The sequence below is a fragment of the Pinus tabuliformis genome, chromosome Q (genome assembly GCF_031772625.1).
Source record: "Pinus tabuliformis cultivar Carrire ecotype Pingquan chromosome Q, CPIR1, whole genome shotgun sequence".
Taxonomy (NCBI): Eukaryota; Viridiplantae; Streptophyta; class Pinopsida; order Pinales; family Pinaceae; genus Pinus; species Pinus tabuliformis.
Genome location: NC_142296.1, coordinates 681,072,674 through 681,097,993, shown reverse-complemented (window position 1 = coordinate 681,097,993; position 25,320 = coordinate 681,072,674). Strand labels below are relative to the sequence as shown.

At 40.3% G+C, this 25,320-nt stretch overlaps 1 protein-coding gene across 1 annotated transcript in view; it reads left to right on the top strand.

Annotated features, from left to right (window-relative positions):
- Positions 1–21,780, top strand: part of LOC149221378 (alcohol dehydrogenase class-3-like) — a 47,389-nt gene extending 25,609 nt beyond the window's left edge. Inside the window, exon 12 of the mRNA XM_089387368.1 lies at positions 21,712–21,780. Within this exon, the coding sequence (XP_089243494.1) occupies positions 21,712–21,780 (69 nt within the window). The remainder of the gene's footprint in view (positions 1–21,711) is intronic.
- Positions 21,781–25,320: the final 3,540 nt, after the last annotated feature.

The window sequence follows — 25,320 nt, the reverse complement described above, 5'->3', positions numbered from 1 at the left end:
GTCTCTCTCACACTTGTTAACAGTTTACATCATCGACTGGTAATCAATTGGTTTCTACCATGCTCGACATCAACTCATTTATTCACATGGATAGAATCGTACTATTTCGGGAAGTAGAAATGAAGACCCTGGATCTAGTTTCCACCATCCAGGCTGCGAGGAGTTTTGTATTCATTATACAGTAGACTAATCATAAACAGATGGTTGCGTCCATACTGTGTCTACATGAGTCTATGATTATGATGTATTGCAAAATCATTCCTATATCAAAGCAGTAGTTAGTTTGTTAGTTAAAGTTTTGATCTGAGTATGGGAATGCCTACCTCAGCGATGATATGATCTCATATATGTATTTTGTGTTGAATATTTGCAGGTTCCGACTGGGCTCTCCACAAGATAATCCTTGAAATGATAAAGTACTTCACCCTTCCTAGATGATATGAAACCCTAATCTACTACAGAATTCGCACTTTAGGGGGCAATCTGTTACACTAAAATTTGTCACCATGACTATTTGCAGTTAGTATGGCTCCATCAACTGTCATACTATCCTCCTTGGCAAGTCTCATACCTCTGCTCCTCATGTAAAACTCCAAGAAAGAGAGAAAGTCCTTAAAAAGTCAAATAACTCTGGGTACGCAGTTTCTCTTAGACTTACCTGCGTGTACGCACTCCAAGTTCACAATACCTGCGTACTTGTACGCTCTGTCTGTAAAAAGGTGGGTGCGTACTCCTGTAAAGGTCAAAAGGCGCAAGTTTCACTTCAAAAAAGTTACTTGTGGTCATTTGTAGAGCATTCTAGAAGCTTGTTTGACGTGTATTGAGCGCCTCCAGATGGTTCATGTATCCCTATGAAAGAGGAACTTATCCCATCAAGAGGGGAGCTATCCCATTCAAAGAGGGGCTTATCCCATTGATGGTGGACTTGATTAACTTCCTCTAGAGCACTATAAATACAGGCATTGGGCCAGAAGGAGGGGAGGTTGAAAGCTGAATATTCCTAAGGGTAGATGTTGCTGGAATTAGGACTCCCTTATAGAGCTTGAGAGGAGAGATTCCCATCCTTTCCTAGCCTTATTTTAGAAGTGGGTGAGCTGATCAAAGTAAAGGAAAACTCTTGCGGGACCCTAGGAGGGACCTGCACAACACCAAGGCTCAGGTTGTAATGGTTTCTTTTGTTTCCACTTAATACAAATAAGCTCACTTTTCTCAACAGATTGTTATACATGATTTGTTTCATATACTCCTTGGTCTGTATGATGAATATGTGTTATTTTATAAGTTATTCAGGTGCTATTTAATTTTTTGGCTTGTTAGTGAATGCAGGTTTCGAAGAGAAGGAGGATCTCATCCGGATCGGCGAGGCTGGACTACTACAAAGCGTTGGACTAAAGGTATGTTATGAACACCTGATTACTTGTATTCTAAATGCATATTTAGAGAAAGGTAGTGTTTACTTGTCTTGTTTGTCACTAGAAAGCCTTAGCTTCTAGGGAGGTCGGTTTTGTCCGCAAAATTGACTCTTTCCGCATGACAAGTCCCTTATCATGCATGTCCTCATCTCTAATTTTTTCATCGTAGGTCCCTTCAGATGTGAAGAAAATTATAATGTCATTATTATCCTTAAAAACTCTCCATTTGGTGATATTATCAGGAATAGAAGGTTGAAAAATCAACTCAATTGAGAAGTGATTAGGACTAAAGTCTTCTCGTAGAATTATCTTAGATGCAATGTTAGCCAATAAGTTGGCACTAGCATTTTGTAATATGGGAATAAGAGAAATATTAAATGCTAAAAAGTGGGATGTTATGTCCTGAACCAAAGATTGATAGAGTTTCAGATTATTAGAAACACAATGAATGTTGTTTCATACTTGTTTAATGACTAACTCAGAATCACCAAAGACTTTCAAGAACTTGACATCAAGAGTAATTATTTTTTGAAATCCCTACACAAGTGCTTGATATTGTTCCATGTTAATTGTGCATTCAAATTCGAGTCTACAAGTAAGCATGGAATTTTCATTTTTTGGACTAACTAGAATACAACCTGCTCCTGCACCATCATTAGACTTTGATCCATCGAAATAAAGGGTACAAAATAAACTATCTATAAAATTATCTACAGAAGAATCTACAATATTTACACATCTAGATGAATATGTCTATGATTTTTTTTTTTTGAGATGAAATATATTTTATAGGATGAAGATATATTTATGCAGGAAAACTACCAAAGAAGGATTCAACAGAATAATTACCAAGGATATTTTTCATCAAGGAAATATGTTCAATTTCCTCATCAAGATCGGTCATTATATACTTCATGTTTTTTTCTCTGTTTGTCCTAATCTGATTTGGTTTTCCATTTGCTGACTGTGTTCAACATGCCAACATTCAGGGGATCTCCCCAATGTGAAGTCCCAATTAGACCTTAAACTTTTTGGTGTAGGATTTTCATGAGGTATAAAGGCCTAGTTTCAAAATCCTTAAATATTTTCCTTGGCTCTAACTATCAGCAAGAGAGAGGGATGCAATGGTGTCTTTGAAAAGCAAGGAGGTGTGCCTAGTGAGTGTTCAGCTGTAAATGTGTCAAGGTTCTTCTACTCCAGAAAGGGGAGAAATGTGAGCCTCTAAGTGAGAGGTAGTAGTACCACCCAACAAGAGACACATGTGAACCAGAAGAATCTGTCTAACAGGCAATGGAATATTCCATAGAGGGTGCGATGATCGTTACAACCAACAAATGAAGAATTATATGCCTAATATCCTGCGGAATAGTCCAGAAGGATGTGACAATAATAAAAACCATTACAACACATTCTAAATAAAATAAGTACTAAAATAACCAAAATATTTCAACTATCTTAGCACATGTGAAAGAAATGATGAAATACAAACATCCACACCATAGTCTTAAAAACATTCATAATCCATGCATGAAGAATGCACTGGCCTTGAAGGCTTCTATTATTAAGTAAAAGTTCCAAGACACATGTTTATAGTGTACATCACTAACTCCAGTAGTGGAGCGTTGGAGCCACTCCTTGCTCCTTAAGGAACTAGCTTATCTTTCTAATGACATATGGGAGGAGCCAAGGTGAAAAGTCTTTACTCATACAATGAGGGAGTATATATAACCAAGGGTGACTCTTTGACTAACCTCATGATTGTTTTACTTCCTATGACTTTTAAACTTACATGACTCTTTACATTCCATGTGTGTCCTTTGGAATTGCACTTTACAATAAATTTTGAATACAATATACATGATCCACTATAGTGATGTGGCAATGTCAAGACACCATTGTTGCTGAGTTTTGGATGTCTTCTTGAAGATGCTTTCTTTTCACCTCCGCATATCTTGGTGATAAGGAATATTCAATGGTATCAAGTCTTGGATAGTGGTCGCAAACTAGTGTCCCTTCGCTTTCTCTTGATCGATCAACTTGTAAGTTCATATATAAGAGATTATTTAAGCATGCTTCCCTTCTTCTTCTCCTTCTCCATCATCTTACCATGACATGATAGGGTACATGTTCTTGCAATTCATTCATGATGAGATGGCATCAATACGAAAACCCCCTAGTATAAGATAATGCATTCTAATCCACGAATTGAGCCCAAAACAAGTGACAAGATGGGAAGAGGGACTCATTTACGGCGCAGTGCATAGTTCCAGAAGCCAGGGGAAAATATTGAGCTTTGAGACTGCGCCGTGTGCAACTTATGCAAGTTTGAGGGATAATACTGCGTGGTTTCCAGAGCCAGTGGAACAGGCTGAGGGAATGGGCATTACGAGAGCTACTACGCAGTTCTGGGAGTCAAGGGTGGATAGGCTTTTGTGCAGCTATGAATTTCAAGGGATGTGGAAATGATATTAAGGCACGAGGATGAAAAGTGCACAATTTATGTGAGGATGGGGACATAATTGAATAATTGTGGAGGTCAAGGTCAGGGCTTGGGCACAAAAACTATGAAGTGCGACAGTCTTGGGAGGCAGGAACTTCGCATTGTAAAGTGCCAAGTAGCAAGGTCATAGCTAGAAGATTGAGACTATGCTATACATAGCTCAGAAGAGGCCCAGTGAAGCTAGGTTGCTCAATCAGGAAGTTTTTCCCAAAATGGCTAAGTGTGGGATCAGTGAGATCGGTGTGAATGGTGATGAAATTTGAACGTGATCACACTCGTATAATATTTTTACAACATGAAAACATAGATCATTTGAACACATGAACAAATCATTTCCCTCCGGGTGACATCTGTATGGAAAGTTACGACAAGTACGACACTTAAGATAGAATTTGGGACAATTGTGATGACACTTGTGCGATAGTGTTCAAAAATTTGTGGGTGCATGTGACAGATGTTTACATAGTTAGAACAACTCATATACACAAAGAAAGATATTTGAAACTAGTATAATATTCTTATGCACATTGCACAACAGCCAAACATGCCAAAGACGACAATTTACCCAACATGCAAAGGGGACAAAACACTTTAAGAAAGCTCATGAAATAAGCTTTGATGTTTGCGAGAACAATGTACAAGACCAAGGAAGGCTCTAAAATTGAGTGTAAGCCAAAATTTTGTAGGGTGTTGTAGTAGCTACAACACTTGGTGACACACTGGTTGAATTCCATCTTCTTTATCTCGGTTAACTTCTTCTGTGCGGGTCCTTGGTTCTTCTGGGAGTATTGATTCATCATACAGATTACTTTGGTCTTCCCACTTACCCCATGAATAGACACGGTCCCCTTTATGCCTTCTTGGTTGAACACAACATAAGATTTAGTGATATCACAATGTTTTGAGTTGGGAATGGTAGCGTGGCACGTGAGCTTAAGATTTTCATAGTATAATTTTTCATCTCTAGTGTTTCTTTGTTGCTAACAAACCTATAAAGTACCCTGACAGAGTCATGTAGGAGCACAAACATTTCTCTGTTACCAGAAAGACTGGATAGTACATCGGAAGAGTTGCTTTCTTCACCTCTTTGTGCATGAAGCCTTTCTCTTCTTTCGCCTTTATTTATTTATTTTAGTTTAGAGAAATTGGCATCGGGACTTATTTATTTTGGGGCAGAAGAGGGACCCTGACTTATTGAAATTAAAAGAGGTCGTTCCTTCAGAGAAGCATATAGAAACTTTTGATTTACGTTTTCTCATTTATATTTTCCCCTTCTTCTCTTCTACTAATTGGATAAGCATGAAGACACCGAAACGTAAATACCGAGTGTAGGCATGAGGTTTTCGGAATAGGCATGGGTTCGTGGTTGGACCAAAAATTTCCTTACGAATGGATCGTATTTTCCTTCGGAACTTCATCGACCAAAATATATAACCAACACAAGGAATATAGACAAAAGGCTAGCCAAGTATTGAAGTTGTTATCACTCAGGTTGTACTTAAAGCTCCTTAAAGGATACGGCCGAGGTAACCACAAACCAATCTTTGGACTGCAGGTCCTAGCCTACCTGCAATCAGAGAGGGCTCTCTCTTTATAATTTAGCTTTGTTTTGGGTTGATTTTAGGCTAGTTATGATTTTCTTGGGTTTTGTTTTGATTTTGGTGGGATGGAGGATTCTTTCAAATAGAGTTGGGATGCATAGTGTGAGAAGTTCAAACCATTGGGCATGGAGTCGTGGATTAGGCTTGCTGTTGCGTTTTCTTGGTCACAAGAGGAATACAGAGCAGGATAGCTACACATAAAACAATATCTAGCTAGAATAAAGATGGAACGAAGGTCAGTGAATGAAAGGCAACTAAGTAGCTCTCATTATGCTAACAGAGGGAAGGTGAATGAACATTTATATAGGAGCAATCAAGGATTCCTAAACAACATTCATATATGAAGGAACTAGTGTAAATATGAGCAAATCAGTATTCATATTCAGGACTAATTCAGAGGAAAACATAGATAAATCACAGAAATTGAGAACATAATACAACTAAGTGAGCTCTGAACTATTCTTTCTTTCTGCTATTTAGATAGTGAAACCATGATGGAATAAAACATATAAACTGTAAACAGAGATAAGAAACACTTATTGGGCTATGTAGAAGCGTTAGGATTCCATAGTCACTCTTCAGACATTAAAACACAACAGTCAGTTCATCTCCCAAACATTCCAACGATCTTTGATTATAGAGACTCTCAAAAAATACAATGCAAGTCTAGAGGAAGTTATCAACCAACCAACCCTTTACATCATAACAGAGGGTGGTTTAAATAGAAAAAATTTACAAACATCCCTTGAACAGGTGTCAAGGGAGAAAATATCTCAAAATATCTATCAAAACAGAGCCAAAAGAGATCTGTGCAATAACTGCTTCTAATGCTAAGTTGTGCTGGAAATAAATGCAATAAAATATCTAAAACAGGTGTTCATGAGGGAGCAGCCTCATCAAAATGGCTCTCTAGGGCTGTGCATGGTCCTGCAGCTTCACAAATGGACTGAAAGAGATCCTTGAGCCACGCGTTGTCCTCTGTGTGATAACTATGCATTTAAGGAAGCAGCGCTGCTCCAAAAATATGACTGGGAACAATATCTTTGCAATAACTCTGCCTTGAAAGGCTTCATCTATGCCTTTAGGTGGCTTTTAAAGCAACAAAAGAAGTGTTGGTGAGCCTTAATGGCTAAATGATGCTTTGTTGACTTTGCTGGGCTTGCTTTGCTTTCATCTGCTTTGAAAAACTGGACTGATACTCTTTGCCGCATCCTGATACACTTTGGCACTGAATCTGGGCCTTTTCTCACCGTTGATACTCTTTAGACTTTCCCATCGCCCCCTTTCTGCCTTTTAATGCAAAAATAACTGCTGCTAATGTCCTCTGTGGCCTTTGGGTGCAATCGGCGCTTGGCCGATCAAAACTAGCCTTAAACTTTTTTGAAAAATGGTGCAAACAGGAGGAAAAAGTGTTGCCAACTGTGCCAAGGCCGAGACTGGCTATCTGAAGCAAAACTGGGCCTTGGAGTGATCTTAGAAAGCTTAGGGATGCATGAATTCCCTTATCGGGAGCCGGGCGCGGGCATATATGTGAAAATATGAACAAATGCCGCCTTTTCTTTTACACAGAAAAAAGACCAATTTCTATGTAAAATTCGTGAAAAACATAGGCGGGAGCGGCACTGTAGCGGAGATTAAATCCTGGCCGTTGGATCGCGTGAAGGCAGATCCAACGGCTGGCGCTAACTCACATCGGGGCGGACCATTGGTCCCAACACATAAAACCTCCGAATAGCGATGAACCTGGCGGACCCGAAATGCTTATATGCCCTTTCTTTATGGAGATCGGGTCCGGTCCGTCGGCGATTTCATATCGGCGGATTTTAACAAAATCAATATGTGGACCCAAAATCCTTTAAAACTGCCCTTTAATATTTTTCAGCTCCGGGATATAGGAGCACACAGTGCGGACCCTTTCGGACCCGATATGCCTTTATGCCGCACTTTATTACTTTTCGGCTCCGCTAGTCGGAGCCATATAGGAGTGATGCGATTAAATATGGGCCGTTGATCTCTGGGCCTGAATGGGCGGCTGAGATTAACTCGGCAATTCGCTATCGGTGGGGTCATGGGGTTGCCACATAGAAATGCCGAAACCCATCGGACCCGATAAGTTATACAGGCCCTCTTTATTTTATTTCGGGTCCGACCTATTGGCGGAACCCAAATCGGCGGTTTTAACAGTGGAATGGGTCCGTGGACCCAAAAACCCTTAACACTGCATTTGATAACTCATCGGCTCTGCCAAATCGGAGCAGTATATGGGGCGATGCGAAGTGGGGGGCCGCGTGACAAGATCTAGGCTGTCAGATGTGGGGCCCGATCCAACGGTCCTGGATCCGTCGGCGAATCGGCAGTCGGAGGGACCAGAGGGCGGCACATATGGAATCGCTAAACTGCGCAGACTCGATATACTATTACCGGTCCACTTTATGTGTTTTCGGGTCCGGCCCATCGGCACTATGCCCCATGCCTTGAGACTTAGCCATTTTCGCTTATATATGCCACTGCCCCCTCCCGATAGCGATATCACATCGGAGGGGGATCAAACAGACCCTTATCTCATCGGAGCACGCTTTTTATGAAAGGCAAGGCAAATGAATTCAGAGGGGTTCCTTTATAGTTTGGCATGGATTCTAAGGCATCGGAAGCAGTTCGATAGCCAGAAAAGGGAGGATTTTATCCTTTTTTGAAGGTTTTTCATGGTTTTGCATGGTTTTTGTATTCTTATGCCTTGGAAGGAGTCCAAAGGCACTTAGGGGGAAAGTGATGTGGTTTAGCGGCCTAAGAGGGTTTCATGCCTTATAAAGGCAAACCAAGGCCAAAGAGATGATTTTTAGACATATGAAGGGAAACTATGCAAAGGAATGAGTCCTTATGCATTTGGAAGATGGTTAGAGGGGTCAATGAGGGTTCTTGCTGAGTTTTAGATAAACTTAGTAATTCCCAAGGATGTATATGGATATTTTTCAACCAAGGGGAGGGGATAAGTATATAGGGGAGTTATAGAGATAGTTTTAGTAGGGGAAGGGAAAAGAGATAGGGAGTTAAATAATAAAGTTAGTATTTAATATGATAATGATGAGAAAAAGCGCTAAGAATGAAGTCTTAGGCTATCAATGGGGGAAAATGACTAATAGAAGAAGTGTGAACATTCCTTTAGTGAAGCAGATCTTCACCAAGGCAGATGATATGGAGAATGATGAATCTAAGAGGTATCAAGCAGATCTTGACCTCTTTAGGGGAAGTTAGTGAGTGATTTGGGAAAGAGGGAGAAGGGGAAGTTAGACATGCATTTCTTGAAGTCCTCCAACTGAAAAATCACCTTCAACTTGTGATATGATAGATATAACACTTGACAATATGAAATGGATCACAAGCCATGATTCTGCAACCACAAAGCTACCTACCCAGCCTATTCACCTAGCATTTTCTCTTCTTTTTGGTTTGGGTGCACTTGAACTAGCATACCCAGCTTTTTGTTCTTTTCTTCTTGTTGTCCTCCTATCTACAACTACACTTATTGCATCCAGGGGCTCAGATTAAGCTATTGAGCACCCTTGTTTCTCTACCTATCTACAAATCTGCCAAGATTAAGATGTTTGGACAGATAGTTATTCTCTATATTCTACAACAAGAAATTGAAACCTAGGGAGGCCAAGATTAAGCTGTTTGGCCTACCCTTAACTGAAAACTCATGAAAATGGATCAACTTATCAAAAATGGAACACAGCAGTGGCATTTAGACTAGCACATTCTCATGGATACTTCTCTGGCCATCTGTAGCAAATATGGAGCATTGCAGCATGCATAGTACGACATATTTGGCCTGTAAAAATGTCGATCATGAAAGATGATTAACCTACTGCAGCAGGAGGCTAACAGTGGCTCCACTTGGGGATGGCTTTTCCTTGTGACAAGCCAAGAATAGCAGGTCAGAATGCCTTGATCCTCTGTAGTTGCTGTTAATTGAAAATTTCTTCTGTGCTAACTGTTGAATGACTAGAACTTTAACTTCCGAATGCAGCACTCCTCCTTATCTGAAACACTATGAAAAATAAAGCATCGCCTGCTTTCTTTTGTGTGCTTGATATTGCATACACTTTTGCTTGAGCACTGCCTTGTGAAATAAACACAAAAAGGGAATAAAACTGGAGCTCTTCTTTTCTTGTCTTTGAAAGGGTGCTGAAGTAAACTGCAAATCCTCCTTTCTTTTTGATACTGTTGACTTGAAGACTACAAGCTACAAACAGTTTATCTTTAACATAAATCACTGTGATATGACAGTGCTACTCTTGCTGTTTTGCTGAGATTACTGTAGAGACAGAGCTTAAAAATAGAGGACTTGCATCGGCTGTGTCTTCACAAACTTTGTTGCTGCTCCTCTAACAATCGGACTGTTTATACAAAATAAAAACAAAAGTGCTGATATATACAAATATCAATGTACAAAGAGATATATACAAAGCTGCGTTATGTTCAACAAAAGGGATCATGATAATGCTTCAGCATATGGCCATTTACAGGGCCTTCTTCAGCAGTGCTACCCTCTACAGATTTGAGGAAATATGTGTTATTTCCCTGAACAACAGAAATAACAAATGGCCCTCTCCAAAGGAAATCAAATTTTGCATGTTTTCCCTTGTCTTCTCTTCGTGAGTCCCACCTTAGAACTTTTTTGCCAACATAGAAATTCTCAGCCTTAGTCCTCTTATCAAACATCCTTTTGAGCTTCTCTTGCATAATTCGAGCTCTGTCATAGACTTGCTCTCTTGTCTGCTGCAAATGAATTGTTTGGTTTATCCTCCTTTGTATATCATTTGGCTCAGCTTGAATCTCTTGTAGCAGCTTGATAATAGGAATGCCCAGTGATGAAGGAAATCTGGCCTCCATGCCATATACTAGCTCATAAGGGCTCATCCCAATGGATTTCTTGGTTGACAATCTGTCTGCCCATAGGGCATTTGTGAGCTTTCTATGCCAGTTCTTCTTGTTTTCTTCTAAGATCTTCTTGATAATACTGATCAGGCTCTTGTTAGATGACTCGGCTAAGCCATTACCTTGAGGGTAATAGGCTGTGGAATGGCCTAAAGTGATATGGAATTTATGGCAAAAATTGATCATCTTTTTGGATTTGAAAGCAGCGGCATTGTCAGTGATGATCTTCTCAGGGCAGCCAAATCTAGAAAGGATATTGCACTCAAGGAATTGGATAATGGTGGTGTCATTGGCTTGCCTACATGGGATGGCCTCAATCCACTTGGTGAAATAGTCGGTGGCTGTTAAAATCCACTTATGTTGGCCTGAGGAAGAGGGATGGATTTCTCCAATGAAGTCAAGACCCCATTGTTGAAAAGGCTTCTCGGTTGAGATGGGTTTCAGAGGCAAGGGGAGCAGCTTTCTTTTGCCCTCAAAGATTTGGCATTTGTGACATGAGATAGCAAACTTCTTTACATCTGCAAACAAAGAGGGCCAATAGAAACCAGCCCTTAAAATTTTATCAGCAGTGGAATTCCAATATAGATGTCCTCCACAGTCCCCTGCATGGAATTCTTTCATGACATTATTAGTTTCATTCATGGTCAAACAATTAAGCAATATGCCTTCATGGTTCTTCCAAAATAAAGCACCATCTAAGACACAAAATTTCAAAGCCTTCATTCTTAAAAATCTCTCCTTGGTCCTGGACAATCCTGGGGGAGCACACAGGTTTAACAATACAAAGCAAATATCAACATACCATGGGGATTGCAAAAAGGTGTCACTGATCTGTGGAGTCACCAGCTCCTGTTCATTGTCCAGTTGGTTGATGTCTAAGGCTTGAAAGTTTGTTTCGGACACCAGTTTGGCTAAACCTTGTCCCTTTATTAGCTTGGTTGGTTTTATCTCTATGTCATACTCAAGAATGTTAGCAATCCACTTGCCTCTTTTGCCTTCTAATCCTTCTTGGTTTAATATGTCTTTTACAACAACATTTGGGACATAGGCAATCATGTGTGAATATAAAATGTAAATTCTGAAGTCTTTGATTGCTTTAACAAGGGCATAGGCCTGCTTCTCCATGATTTGGTACTTCAGGGGTGCATCTCTTAAGGCTCGGCTGAAAAAAGCAATTGGCTTTTCATTTCCTTGGTCATCCTTTTGCAATAGGACAGCAGCTATGGTATTATCAGATGCAAATGAAAATATGATAAAGTCCCTATCAAATTGAGGACTTGTGAGGACTGGGGCTTGAGTTAAGGAAACTTTGATACTCTCAAATGCTTGCTTGGTTTCAAGAGACCATTTTACCTTGGCATCCTTCTTTAACATGTTACTCAACAGTCTTATCAGCTCGGCTAGATTTGGGATAAATCTCCTTAAGAAATTGATCTTTCCTAGGAATGCTTGCAGCTCTTTTATGTTTCTTGGATATGGGATTTGGAGAATGGCTTGGATCCTTTCCGGATCAATTCTAATCCCGTCTTTTGAAATGATATGTCCAAGTAATTTGCCTTCTTCAAGGCCAAATAAAGACTTCTTGGGGTTCAAGGAAATGCCATATTTCCTACATGTTAGGAACACTTGTCTCAAATGTCTTAGGTGCTCTTGATCAGATTTGGAGAAAGGGGTAAGATCATCAAGATAGACAACTAGGAAATCATGGATTTCTTTGGCGAATGCAATGTCCATGGCCCTTTGAAAGGTGGCACCTGCGTTCTTTAGGCTGAAAGGCATTTTAACATACTTGAATGTTCCCCAAGGTGTTGTAAAGGCTGTCTTGTCTTGATCATCTGGGTGAACCAGTATTTGATTAAAACCTGAAAAGCCATCTAGCAAAGAGATTCTAGATGACCCCACTACTCTTTGTAGGATGTGGTCCATTTTGGGCAATGGGTAGTGGTCTTTAAGGGAGACTTGGTTTAAGTTTCTCAAATCTACACAAAGCCTAATCTCACCTGTTTTCTTTCTTGTGGGAACAAGATTGGATACCCATTCAAAAAATCTAATGGGTGCTATGATACCTGCTTCAAACATTCTTTGCACTTCTGTCTCAATCAAAGGGAGAAGCACAGGATTGATTCTCCTCAGTTTCTGTTTGAAGGGCTTTTGATTTGGCTTTAAGGGAATGGTATGTTGAATAATTGAGGTGTCATAGGACTTCAAGTCCTCATAACTCCAAGAAAATACATCTTGGAATTCTTTGAACAAATCCACGTACTTGGGCTTTTGATCAGCTGGTAAATTTTTGGACAGTTTGATCATTTTCGGGTTCTCTGCTGTCCCAATGTTATGTTCTTCTATCTCAGTGTTTATGGGTTGCAATTTTGGTTTTCTGGGGACATCATTTGCATCAAACATGTCTTCTAGTGGAGTGAGGCCAATCGGCAGAAAATTGTCCTTTAGATCAATGATTTCGGCCTCTGTTTTGGCTATTTCCTCCAAATGCATCTGTTTCATCTCTTCTATGTTTTCTTCATCAAAGATGGTTGGCTATAGCAATTTTCTAGCTGTTTCAGTTGTTACAGTTTGCTGGATTTGGTTTATTGCTTGCAGTGGATCATCCATAGCATCCATATCAATGTTTAGGCCTGAAAACGCATACTGTAAGGTAAGAAAATTGTTGATTTGAGCATCATCCTCAAACACTTGCCAATCTTTAACATTGTTAGGGACAGCAGGCCTGTGCTTTATCTCAGTAGTAAAGTGGTGATTGGACTCAAAAGGAAGCTTGCAAGTGCTAGCAAAAGTAGCTAGGCTGTGAGCATGCATGTTATTGTTTCTAGAAATCTTAGCAAGTTTGGATTCAGTGAAGGTATCAAGTATTGCAGTGGCAGCAGTCCTATAAGCTCTTAGCCTTCTATCATTGGTAACGAAGTTGCCTTTCATTTGTTGGATTACTAGGTCTGAGTCACCTAGAATGGAAACTTTGGCAGCTCCTAAAGCTTTGAGCAGTTTAAGGCCTAAAAGGAGAGCTTCATACTCTGCCATGTTGTTGGTACATCTGAAGTTAAGTCTGTAAGCATGACCCTCTGCATGGCTATTATGTGTATTGTGAATCCATATTCCTGCCCCTGCTCCTAGCTTATTAACAGAACCATCAAACTCTAAATGCCATGTGATTTCTTGCTTGTGGTTAATATTAAGAGTTTCAGTCATTTTAGGATTGGGCAGACCTAGGTTTTGTGCTTCATGTGGTTCTTCTTGTATGCTGGTTGCACTGACTGTTTTGACAGTTTCCTGGGTATGGGCAACCGATTCTTGATTGATGCATGTTTCTTGTTCTAAAGGCAAAGGCCTCTCATTAGTTGGAGGACTTGTTTCATCATTAAACAAAATAAAAGAATCCATATCATAATGGATTGAATAGATAGGGAAATTCTGGGGCTTTTCCTCACTACTTACCACATACTTCATCAGTGTTTCTCTGTACAGTCTCTTTGGTTGCCCAAAGACTGAAATAGTGGCATAGGAGAGGTCTAATTGGAGAGATCCTTGGAGTTTTGGCCCCCAAGATCTTGATAACAGCATGCCATACTTTGGTGGAATGTCAGCAACCACCACATCCATTAGGATTGTCTTGTTTGGGTATTGGACTAAGGAGACACACAAGTCTTTGATGAGGCCTAAACATTTGACTTGACTTGATTCAAAGGAGAATAGATCTTTGTAGGGTCTTGTTACATCAAGGCTTAGCTTCTCCATTACAGCTTTGGGCATAAGGTTGTGTGAGGCACCTGAGTCAAACATTGCATTATGTAAAACTTTATCATGTATGTGCAGACTGACATAAAAGGGTAGAACAGCTCCATGTGCTGATTTGCCATCAACTTCTGGACCAAAAAGAAACTCAGGTGTATCATCTAAAACATTCACATCATCCCTTTTCTCTGGCATTTGCAGTGATCTTTGGATTTGTTGCCTATACACATCATGCTTTGCAAGTTCAGATAAGGGGATGGAAATCTTAAGTTTGCTTATTTCTGCTTCTAAGTTGAATGGTTTCTCCAATGGAGTCTTTGTGTTGGCAATAGCAGATTTCCCCTTTTCAAGTGTATTTTCTGCGTTTTCCTCTTGTTTATCAGTGTTATGGTGAGTGATACCTTGCGGTATTTCTGTTTTGGGAAGGCTTTTAGGAGTGCTATTTGCATTTTCCTTTGAGGACGAAGGTAGCAGAGGTTGATCATTAGAGAGCTGCATGTCTGTTATGTCCTCTACAGTCACTTGGTGTGGGTTTGGGACAGTTATATCAGCTGTTTCTGTTATAATAGCCTTGCCTCTAATCTGGTTGGGCTGCTTGCCCTCCTTTGGTTTAACTTTTTCGGGCACATCTATGGTTCTTGTCCTCAGCTTATACTATTTGTGGACTTCATAAACAGTTGAATCATAACCTTGTTTAAAGTCAAAAGACTCACCAGACTTAGTCTGAAATTGATTTATCTCATGGTCATCTTGGTCTTGTTGAGTTAGGAAAATTTGTTGCTCACCCTTCAAATCCACCAAGTTCATGTGAGTCTCCTCTATGGCATCACTAGATGTGGATGCTTCTGTATAATTTTCTTGGAAAGGAGGCCTTATATCATGGTCTGGGCTAGATCTACCAGCATTTGAGTTCTGAGTTTTCCTGAAATTTGGGTTCCTTATGGTATTGGGCTGTTGCTCCTCCCATGATGATTTCCTCTCAACACTCTCTACTCTGTCTCCCAGCTTGTGCATGCCATTGATAATAGCATCTAGCTTTTGATCTAAGGCTGAGGGCTCTTCCTTGAAGGTGGTTCTTCTCTCAGTTCTAGCTCTGTTTCTTTTGGCAATTAAATTTGCCTCCACAGTGACAGCCACATTTTGCATGTCTGCAAGGCTGTTAGGGGCTCTTTCTTTTAATTGGTAGGCCATATCTGGGTCGAATCCATCAGGGAATTTATATAAGGCAAGGCCAGGTGGGGGCCTTAAGTTTTGTGGGATAGCATTATAAATGCTATTGAACCTTGCACAATAGTCCAAGACTGTTTCTTGTGGACCTCTTTTGATTGTATCGTATTCAGCTAGTATGTTCAAGGGTCTTTCTTTTTCTCCCATCTGTTGATAAATGACTGGTATAAGGCTTTTGGGTCTGCTATGGAATTGGCTCAAAGTGCTCTAAACCAAGTCCTGACATCACCTGACAAGCTTTGGACAAAAATCTTCATTCTCACACTATCATCGTCAATCTCATAGCTTTCAAAGTAATCCTGCATTTTCTTTGTATGCTGAAGGGCTGTGCAGGCACTTGTGCCATCAAAATATGTGATTTTAGTTTGGTAATCCTGAGGCATAGCCCCAGGATTTGCAGGCAGCTGTAAAGGTGCATATCTATTCGCCATGTTGGCAGGGATAAATGGAACAACAGGGATAAACGGAACAGCTAGAACAACTGGGATAATAGGAGTAGTAGTGGTAGTATGTGTAGTGAATGGAGGTGTGGAAGGAGTGCTTTGAGAGGTGGATGAAGAACAAGGGGAACTAGGGGTTGAACGAAATAAAACTTTGACAGGGGTTGGGCCACAGCGTGGGTGAACTGCTTCAGGACTATTATCAGCAAAATCCTCTCTTCGCTCTAGCTTCCTGAGGTTCCTTGGGATTATATTGGGATTTTCAAAAGCTGCTGGGGGATTTGGGTCTGGATTTGACCTTGTATAACGTGAATTCTTTTTGGGAGCCAGCTTCTAGCTTACTTTTTGGGGATTTTTCTAAGAATATAAGGGTTAGAAAGAAACTTTTGAAGGTCTGGTTCCTTCCCAGTGGAGCTTTCCACCTTGATTTGTGAAATTATCCGAGGATGTTCCCCAGTGGAGTCGCCATTATGTTATCACTCAAGTTGTCCTTAAAGCTCCTTAAAGGATACGACCGAGGTAACCACAAACCAATCTTTGGACTGCAGGTCCTAGCCTACCTGCAATCAGAGAGGGCTCTCTCTTTATAATTTAGCTTTGTTTTGGGTTGATTTTAGGCTAGTTATGATTTTCTTGGGTTTTGTTTTTATTTTGGTGGGATGGAGGATTCTTTCAAACAGAGTTGGGATGCATAGCGTGAGAAGTTCAAACCATTGGGCATGGAGTCGTGGATTAGGCTTGCTGTTGCATTTTCTTGGTCACAAGAGGAATACAGAGCAGGATAGCTACACATAAAACAATATCTAGCTAGAATAAAGATGGAACGGAGGTCAGTGAATGAAAGGAAACTAAGTAGCTCTCATTATGCTAACAGAGGGAAGGTGAATGAACATTTATATAGGAGCAATCAAGGATTCCTAAACAACATTCATATATGAAGGAACTAGTGTAAATATGAGCAAATAAGTATTCATATTCAGGACTAATTCAGAGGAAAACATAGATAAATCACAGAAATTGAGAACATAATACAACTAAGTGAGCTCTGAACTATTCTTTCTTTCTGCTATTTAGATAGTGAAACCATGATGGCATAAAACATATAAATTGTAAACAGAGATAAGAAACACTTATTGGGCTATGTAGAAGCGTTAGGATTCCATAGTCACTCTTCAGAAATTAAAACACAACAGTCAGTTCATCTCCCAAACATTCCAGCGATCTTTGATTATAGAGACTCTCAAAAAATACAATGCAAGTCTAGAGGAAGTTATCGACCAACCAACCCTTTACATCATAACAGAGGGTGGTTTAAATAGAAAAAATTTACAAACATCCCTTGAACAGGTGTCAAGGGAGAAAATATCTCAAAATATCTATCAAAACAGAGCCAAAAGAGATCTGTGCAATAACTGCTTCTAATGCTAAGTTGTGCTGGAAATAAATGCAATAAAATATCTAAAACAGGTGTTCATGAGGGAGCAGCCTCATCAAAATGGCTCTTTAGGGCTGCGCATGGTCCTGCAGCTTCACAAATGGACTGAAAGAGTTCCTTGAGCCACGCGCTGTCCTCTGTGTGATAACTATGCATTTAAGGAAGCAGCGCTGCTCCAAAAATATGACTGGGAACAATATCTCTGCAATAACTCTGCCTTGAAAGGCTTCATCTATGCCTTTAGGTGGCTTTAAAGCAACAAAAGAAGTGTTGGTGAGCCTTAATGGCCAAATGATGCTTTGTTGACTTTGCTGGGCTTGCTTTGCTTTCATCTGCTTTGAAAAACTGGACTGATACTCTTTGCCGCATCCTGATACACTTTGGCACTGAATCTGGGCCTTTTCTCACCGCTGATACTCTTTAGACTGTCCCATCGCCCCCTTTCTGCCTTTTAATGCAAAAATAACTGCTGCTAATGTCCTCCGTGGCCTTTGGGTGCAATCGGCGCTTGGCCGATCAAAACTAGCCTTAAACTTTTTTGAAAAATGGTGCAAACAGGAGGAAAAAGTGTTGCCAACTGTGCCGAGGCCGAGACTGGCTATCTGAAGCAAAACTGGGCCTTGGAGCGATCTCAGAAAGCTTAGGGATGCATGAATTCCCTTATCGGGAGCCGGGTGCGGGCATATATGTGAAAATATGAACAAATGCCGCCTTTTCTTTTACACAGAAAAAAGACCAATTTCTATGTAAAATTCGTGAAAAACATAGGCGGGAGCGGCACTGTAGCGGAGATTAAATCCTGGCCGTTGGATCGCGTGAAGGAAGATCCAACGGCTGGCGCTAACTCGCATCGGGGCGGACCATTGGTCCCAACACATAAAACCTCCGAATAGCAATGAACCTGGCGGACCCGAAATGCTTATATGCCCTTTCTTTATGGAGATCGGGTCCGGTCCGTCGGCGATTTCATATCGGCGGATTTTAACAAAATCAATATGCGGACCCGAAATCCTTTAAAACTGCCCTTTAATATTTTTCGGCTCCGGGATGTAGGAGCACACAGTGTGGACCCTTTCGGACCCGATATGCCTTTTTTCCGCGCTTTATTACTTTTCGGCTCCGCTGGTCGGAGCCATATGGGAGTGATGCGATTAAATATGGGCCGTTGATCTCTGAGCCTAAATGGGCGGCTGAGATTAACTCGGCAATTCGCTATCGGCGGGGTCATGGGGTTTCCACATAGAAACGCCGAAACCCATCGGACCCGATAAGTTATACAGGCCCTCTTTATTTTATTTCGGGTCCGACCCATTGGCAGAACCCAAATCGGTGGTTTTAACAGTGGAATGGGTCCGCGGACCCGAAAACCCTTAACACTGCATTTGATAACTCATCGGCTCCGCCAAATCGGAGCAGTATATGGGGTGATGCGAAGTGGGGGGCCGCGCGACAAGATCTGGGCCGTTAGATGTGGGGCCCGATCCAACGGTCCTGGATCCATCGACGAATCGGTAGTCAGAGGGACCCAAGGGCGGCACATATGGAATCACCGAACTGCACGGACCCGATATACTATTACCGGTCCACTTTATGTGTTTTCGGGTCTGGCGCATCGGCACTATGCCCCATGCCTTGAGACTTAGCCATTTTCGCTTATATATGCCACTGCCCCCTCCCAATAGCGGTATCGCATCGGAGGGGGATCAAACAGACCCTTATCTCATCGGAGCACGCTTTTTATGAAAGGCAAGGCAAATGAATTCAGAGGGGTTCCTTTATAGTTTGGCATGGATTCTAAGGCATCGGAAGGGGTCCGATAGCCAGAAAAGGGAGGATTTTATCCTTTTTTGAAGGTTTTTCATGGTTTTGCATGGTTTTTTTATTCTTATGCCTTGGAAGGAGTCCAAAGGCACTTAGGGGGAAAGTGATGTGGTTTTGAGAGGGGTTTAGTGGCCAAAGAGGGTTTCATGCCTTATAAAGGCAAACCAAGGCCAAAGAGATGATTTTTATACATATGAAGGGAAACTATGCAAAGGAATGAGTCCTTATGCATTTGGAAGATGGTTAGAGGGGTCAATGAGGGTTCTTGCTGAGTTTCAGATAAACTTAGCAATTCCCAAGGATGTATATGGTTATTTTTCAACCAAGGGGAGGGGATAAGTATATAGGGGAGTTATAGAGATAGTTTTAGTAGGGGAAGGGAAAAGAGATAGGGAGTTACATAATAAAGTTAGTAGTTAATATGATAATGATGAGAAAAAGCGCTAAGAATGAAGTCTTAGGCTATCAATGGGGGAAAATGACTGATAGAAGAAGTGTGAACATTCCTTTAGTGAAGCAGATCTTCACCAAGGCATATGATATGGAGAATGATGAATCTAAGAGGTATCAAGCAGATCTTGACCTCTTTAGGGGAAGTTAGTGAGTGATTTGGGAAAGAGGGAGAAGGGGAAGTTAGACATGCATTTCTTGAGGTCCTCCAACTGAAAAATCACCTTCAACTTGTGATATGATAGATATAACACTTGACAATATGAAATGGATCACAAGCCATGATTCTGCAACCACAAAGCTACCTACCCGGCCTATTCACCTAGCATTTTCTCTTCTTTTCGGTTTGGGTGCACTTGAACTAGCATACCCAGCTTTTTGTTCTTTTCTTCTTGCTGTCCTCCTATCTACAACTACACTTATTGCATCCAGGGGCTCGGATTAAGCTGTTGAGCACCCTTGTTTCTCTACCTATCTACAAATCTGCCAAGATTAAGCTGTTTGGACAGATAGTTATTCTCTATATTCTACAACAAGAAATTGAAACCTAGGGAGGCCAAGATTAAGCTGTTTGGCCTACCCTTAACTAAAAACTCATGAAAATGGATCAACTTATCAAAAATGGAACACAACAGTGGCATTCAGACTAGCACATTCTCATGGATACTTCTTTGGCCATCTGTAGCAAATATGGAGCATTGCAGCATGCATAGTACGACATATTTGGCCTGTAAAAATGTCGATCATGAAAGATAATTAACCTGCTGCAGCAGGAGGCTAACAGAAGTGTCACAAGACTCTTTAGAGTTCGGCCCCACACATACTTAGAAGCCACAACATGTACATGCACAAAACTTATTCACATGACAAAAACAAAAATAAACTCAAGAAAACAAGAAATAAAAGACTATGTACATAGTGTAGGGCACAACCCCCAAATTTTCGTTGGAAATAGAGTTTTAAGTCTTGCCCATTGTCAGGGAGAGTTTCAATCTTCCCATCAAGTGATTAAAGATGATAAGTTTTCTAGCTAAGCCTTTCGTGTACTGTGAATGGCCCAATCCACAGGGACTGAAACTTATTGTGTTTTCCTTTTTCCTTGTGGTATTTATCCCACTTCAAGGCTAAGTAATCCACATTGAAGTTGTTCTTCCCTACAGACTTCTTGTTGAAACAATTCTTGATACAATTCTGGTTAAGTGAAAAATTTTCTTTCACTTTCAACCTTTCTTCCTATAGCTTGCAAAGGGTGTTCATCCTATGTTGCACTAACAGACACGATTTACCTTGGGATTCTTGTGAGAGTTGGAGGGAAGAAAAGTAGATGTGGGGTGAGAAGATGGCTTCATTTCCATATACTAGGAAGTAAGGGGAGGTGTTTAGGGAAGGCTTAGGCGTGACTTGGTTAGCCCATAAGGTATTTACCAAAGCGGAGTGCTAGTTTCACTACTCAGAGAATATAGTCTTTTTAATCATGCGGATTAGGTTTTAATTTGTGGATTCAGCAAGACCATTCCTCTGCGGATAATAATTAGTTGAATGTTTCAATATAATACCATTTTCCAATGCAAAATTGTAAAGTATTAGCGATGAGAAGTATGTTGCATTGTGAAAAAAAATTGAAGTAAGAATGTTGAACCTAGAAATGATGTTTTGTTGCAAAAAGCTAATGAATTCCTAATCATTCACCTATTTGAGTGGAACTACTTCTGTCCACCACGTGAAGTAATTTGTGGCAGTAAGAATTTAGCGGTGTTGCTTCAATGAATGCAAAAATATTTCTCCAATAATATCCAAGCCCCATTGTTGAAAAGGTTCCTCCACTGCAATGGGATGCAATGGGGTGCTGACTTCATGTTTATGTCAGCACACCTCTGACAGACTCGACACTTGTGGGAGTAAGCATGAGCATCTCTGAATAGTGTAGGCCAGTAAAAGTTGGCCTGCATGACCTTATGTGCTGTTGTATTTCCCACAAAGTGACCCCCGACTGGTTCGTCATGGAAATCACACAATTCATTTTTTGAATCATGTGCTTCCAAACACCTGAGAAATACTTTGTTGTGGTGCTTTCTAAAAAGAACCCCATGCACCAACTGATAGGATAATGCTTTAAATCTGAGTGCCCTATTATTCTGTGCAGAAAAGTGGGAGGGCATGGCGTCGTGCTCAAGGTATTGGCGCACATCAGTGTACCAAGAGTTTGTACTAATAGTGGGGGAGGTTCACTCGACATTGTACATCTCAATTTCTTGCTCCCATCCTGAAAGATATTATTATTCTTCCTTTTCATTCATTTCTTCTACCACTAGTCAAAAAATTCCATGGCCCTTTATTGTGTGAACTAGTTTGATCTCTAAATCACATTCTTGCAACCTAGTCATCCAGATGTCTCTCCTTTCACCCAACTCTTGTTGAACAAGCAGTGATCTGATTGTTGGGTGTAGAACAAAGATAATGCAATTATTTTTCAATAGATAGGGTCGAAATTGATTTACTTCCTTCTATACTGCACAAGCTTGTTTATCCACGATGGGGTAGTTAAGTTCTGGTCCTTGCAGACTCGCGTACATGAAAGAGATAGGTCGCTTGTTGTTCAGATCATCCTTTTGGGTGAGTAGAGTGGTGAGAGAAGTGTCAGAAGAAACGGTGTAGAGAAAAACCTCTTTATTGAATTATGGGTTGTACAATGTGGGTGCTTCTGTGATAACCTCTTTAATATGGGAAAATGCATCCTTTTCCCTTTTATCCCATTTATAAATTGCATCCGTCTTCACCATATCCTATATCATCTTAACAATATGAGCATAGTCGGAGATGAATTTGTGGAGGAAAATTATTTTCCCTAAGGATTGCGTGGCCTTTTTATTCACTCGGAAGGGAATCTGTGTGATTTTTTTGACCTTGTCTAGGTCTACCTTAATCCCACTTTTGGCAATAATTTGGTCCAAGAGATTACCCTCAAACACTACGAAGATATGTTTCTTAGTATTTAAGGATATCCAGTACTTGCAACATCGCTCGAAAAATTTCTTCAAGTGGTGAATGTGGTCTGAACTTTGTTTCAAAAATATTTTTATGTCATCAAGATAGACCACTATGCTCTATCCAATCAGCTGTGAAATTGATTTCAATTGAGCGTTGAAATGTTTCACCATCATTGATGAACCCAAACGACATTCTCCTGAATGCGAACATGCCCCACTTCATGCAGAAGATGGTCTTAAGTCTGTCAAGCTCTGAAACCATAACCTGGTTGTATCTTGAGTAACCATCTAACAATGAAAACATTTCCAACCTTGACACTATTTGCAGTATTTGTTCCATGGAAGGAACTGGGTAGTTTTCCTTGTCCGAGGAGCGATTGAGATTTCATAAATCAACACACAAGCGGATCTCCCTAGACTTCTTTCTTACTGGGACCAAATTTGACACTCAGGTTGAGTGTCACACTCTATATATGATTCGAGCATCCAGTAATTTCCTTAACTCTTCTGAATAAGAGGCTCAAGCATTGGATTTACTTTTCTCAATTTTTGTTGGAATTTCTTGGCCACTTCTTTTTTTGGTATCACATGTTGGATGATTTGTGTGTCATAAGTTTAAGTTCATCATATATGAACATCTCGGTACTGCTTGAATAGGTGAATAAAGGCTTTCCACTATTGTGGTGTACAACAAGTACCAAGATTGACATACTTCAGATAGTTTTTTATTCCTAAGTTAATTTGCTCGTGCGACAACGTAGAACTATGGGGTTTAGCATTAACGGGTCCCTAGAAGCGATTTTGCAGGTCATACAACTTTTCCAATGATACCACACCCTTTGGGATGATATTTCCTTTATTTTCACTGGTTGTATCCTATAAAGCATTTGCGTGCTCGTCCTCATTGATCATTGTGTCTTTGAACATATCAACGTTTTCCATGGAGCACGGTATCTGTTGGTCATCATAAAAAATGTGCAAATTAGTGATATTATAGGGAACGAATGGCTTATAAATAATTTCAACAGAAAAATCGTCCCTCAACGGTGACAACTTAGTAGTGACATTTGTTAATGCATCTGCAACTGCATTACGCATTCTTGGAATATAAATGATATTAAAATCTTGTAAATGTGAAATCAGACACCATACCTCTTGTTGATAGCTTCTAAGATGAGGTGACACAATGTATGGTATTGTGTAACTGTTGCACAATAATTTATGAGTCACCTACTACTTTAAGGATGGAAACATTGAGGTCAATGGCTATTTTCAAAGCCAATATGAGTGCTTCATATTTTGCAGTGTTGTTCGTGCACTTAAATTCCAAGTGGCTAGAGGTCAAATGCTTTCTTTGTAGCTAGTCTATTAAAATGCAAAAATTTCGAGAGCCCTCTTGTGTTTTGTAGCCATCGAAGCACAAAGTCCACATATAATATGTACAAGGACTGGAACTACACTAGTATTATTATTACTATTACTGACTGTACAAACGTCATTTTCACTAGTTGGACTACAAAGGAGCTCCAGCTATGTATCCAGTGGGATTAGGGATGGTTGTGAAAGATAGCACTAGTTGGGTTTCTAGGAAGAAATTGTCGAAGATAAGTTTTGCGAAAGCCAGCAGTTCATTTTGCCCATTCAAGGGAGTGACATTATGTTTCATGTATCTTTCTAAATTCACCCAGATCTTATTATTTCTTCCCTTATACAGAAGCCATAAATGTGAGCAATTTGTATCAAAGAACCCTTGTAGCTTGTTGGACAAGTATCTGCTCAACAACAATCCATATGCTTCCGAAATGTCCATAATCACTATGTTGATACATTGGTGGACTCGCTGATCGGATGATAAACAGATGATCACATCTCCAAGTTCACCAATTGCATGGACATCATTTATGTCCAGCTGAATAATTTGTGCATCTTTTTCCTCCCATTTTGTGTTAATTTTCTTGGTGACAGATAATGGCATTACGTCCACCGATGCCCCAGAATCAACCAAGAAATTATGTACATTGAATTTAAAGATTTAAAAAGTTAACAAAAAATGGGGAAAAAGTGTATTTTCATCCATTGTTAAAGCATTAAGTACAGATTTGAGGGAACTAGAAGACGTACCAGATCCCTTGTCAGAATAAGCATCAATACTTACGATGGACTTCCCAAGTGCGCGTAAGAGGATGTCCCATTGGCTCGTGATATTTGTTAGCTCAAACATTGAAATGTTCACACAAACCTTCTTCATGTCATTAAATATGTTGTAATCTACAATAGGAAGGACTGTTGAAGTGTCTAGGGGTGTAACTTGGTTTGTGACTTCTGGAATGTCGATATTATTCTTACTACTTATGGAAGCACTTTTCATTGTATATGGGTTCGCAAACTTGCTCTAAGTGTTCTATGCCAAGTTGATCGGTGGAATGATCTTTCTTAACATTTTTTCTTTGATTTTCTGCTTCATCAACTTTGGTGCAATAGCCGACCCTTGGCTTCTCAAATTATACCGGTTGGTTTACTTCTGGGCTAGACCATCACTCAAAGGTTGTTTTTCGACAGTACTATTTTGGACTGTGAGTATGCAGTTGAACATGTTTACTGCGTGCCCCACACTCGGAGTCTCTTTATTTGTAGAAAATTCTGGCTTTTCTTCTGCAGGCTCAGTTTGCTCCTCAACCATTACCACATCAACAAGATGCGTAGCAAGAATTCTCATGGCCTGATTCCATTGTGGGCACATTTTCATAGAATGATATTCTTGATGA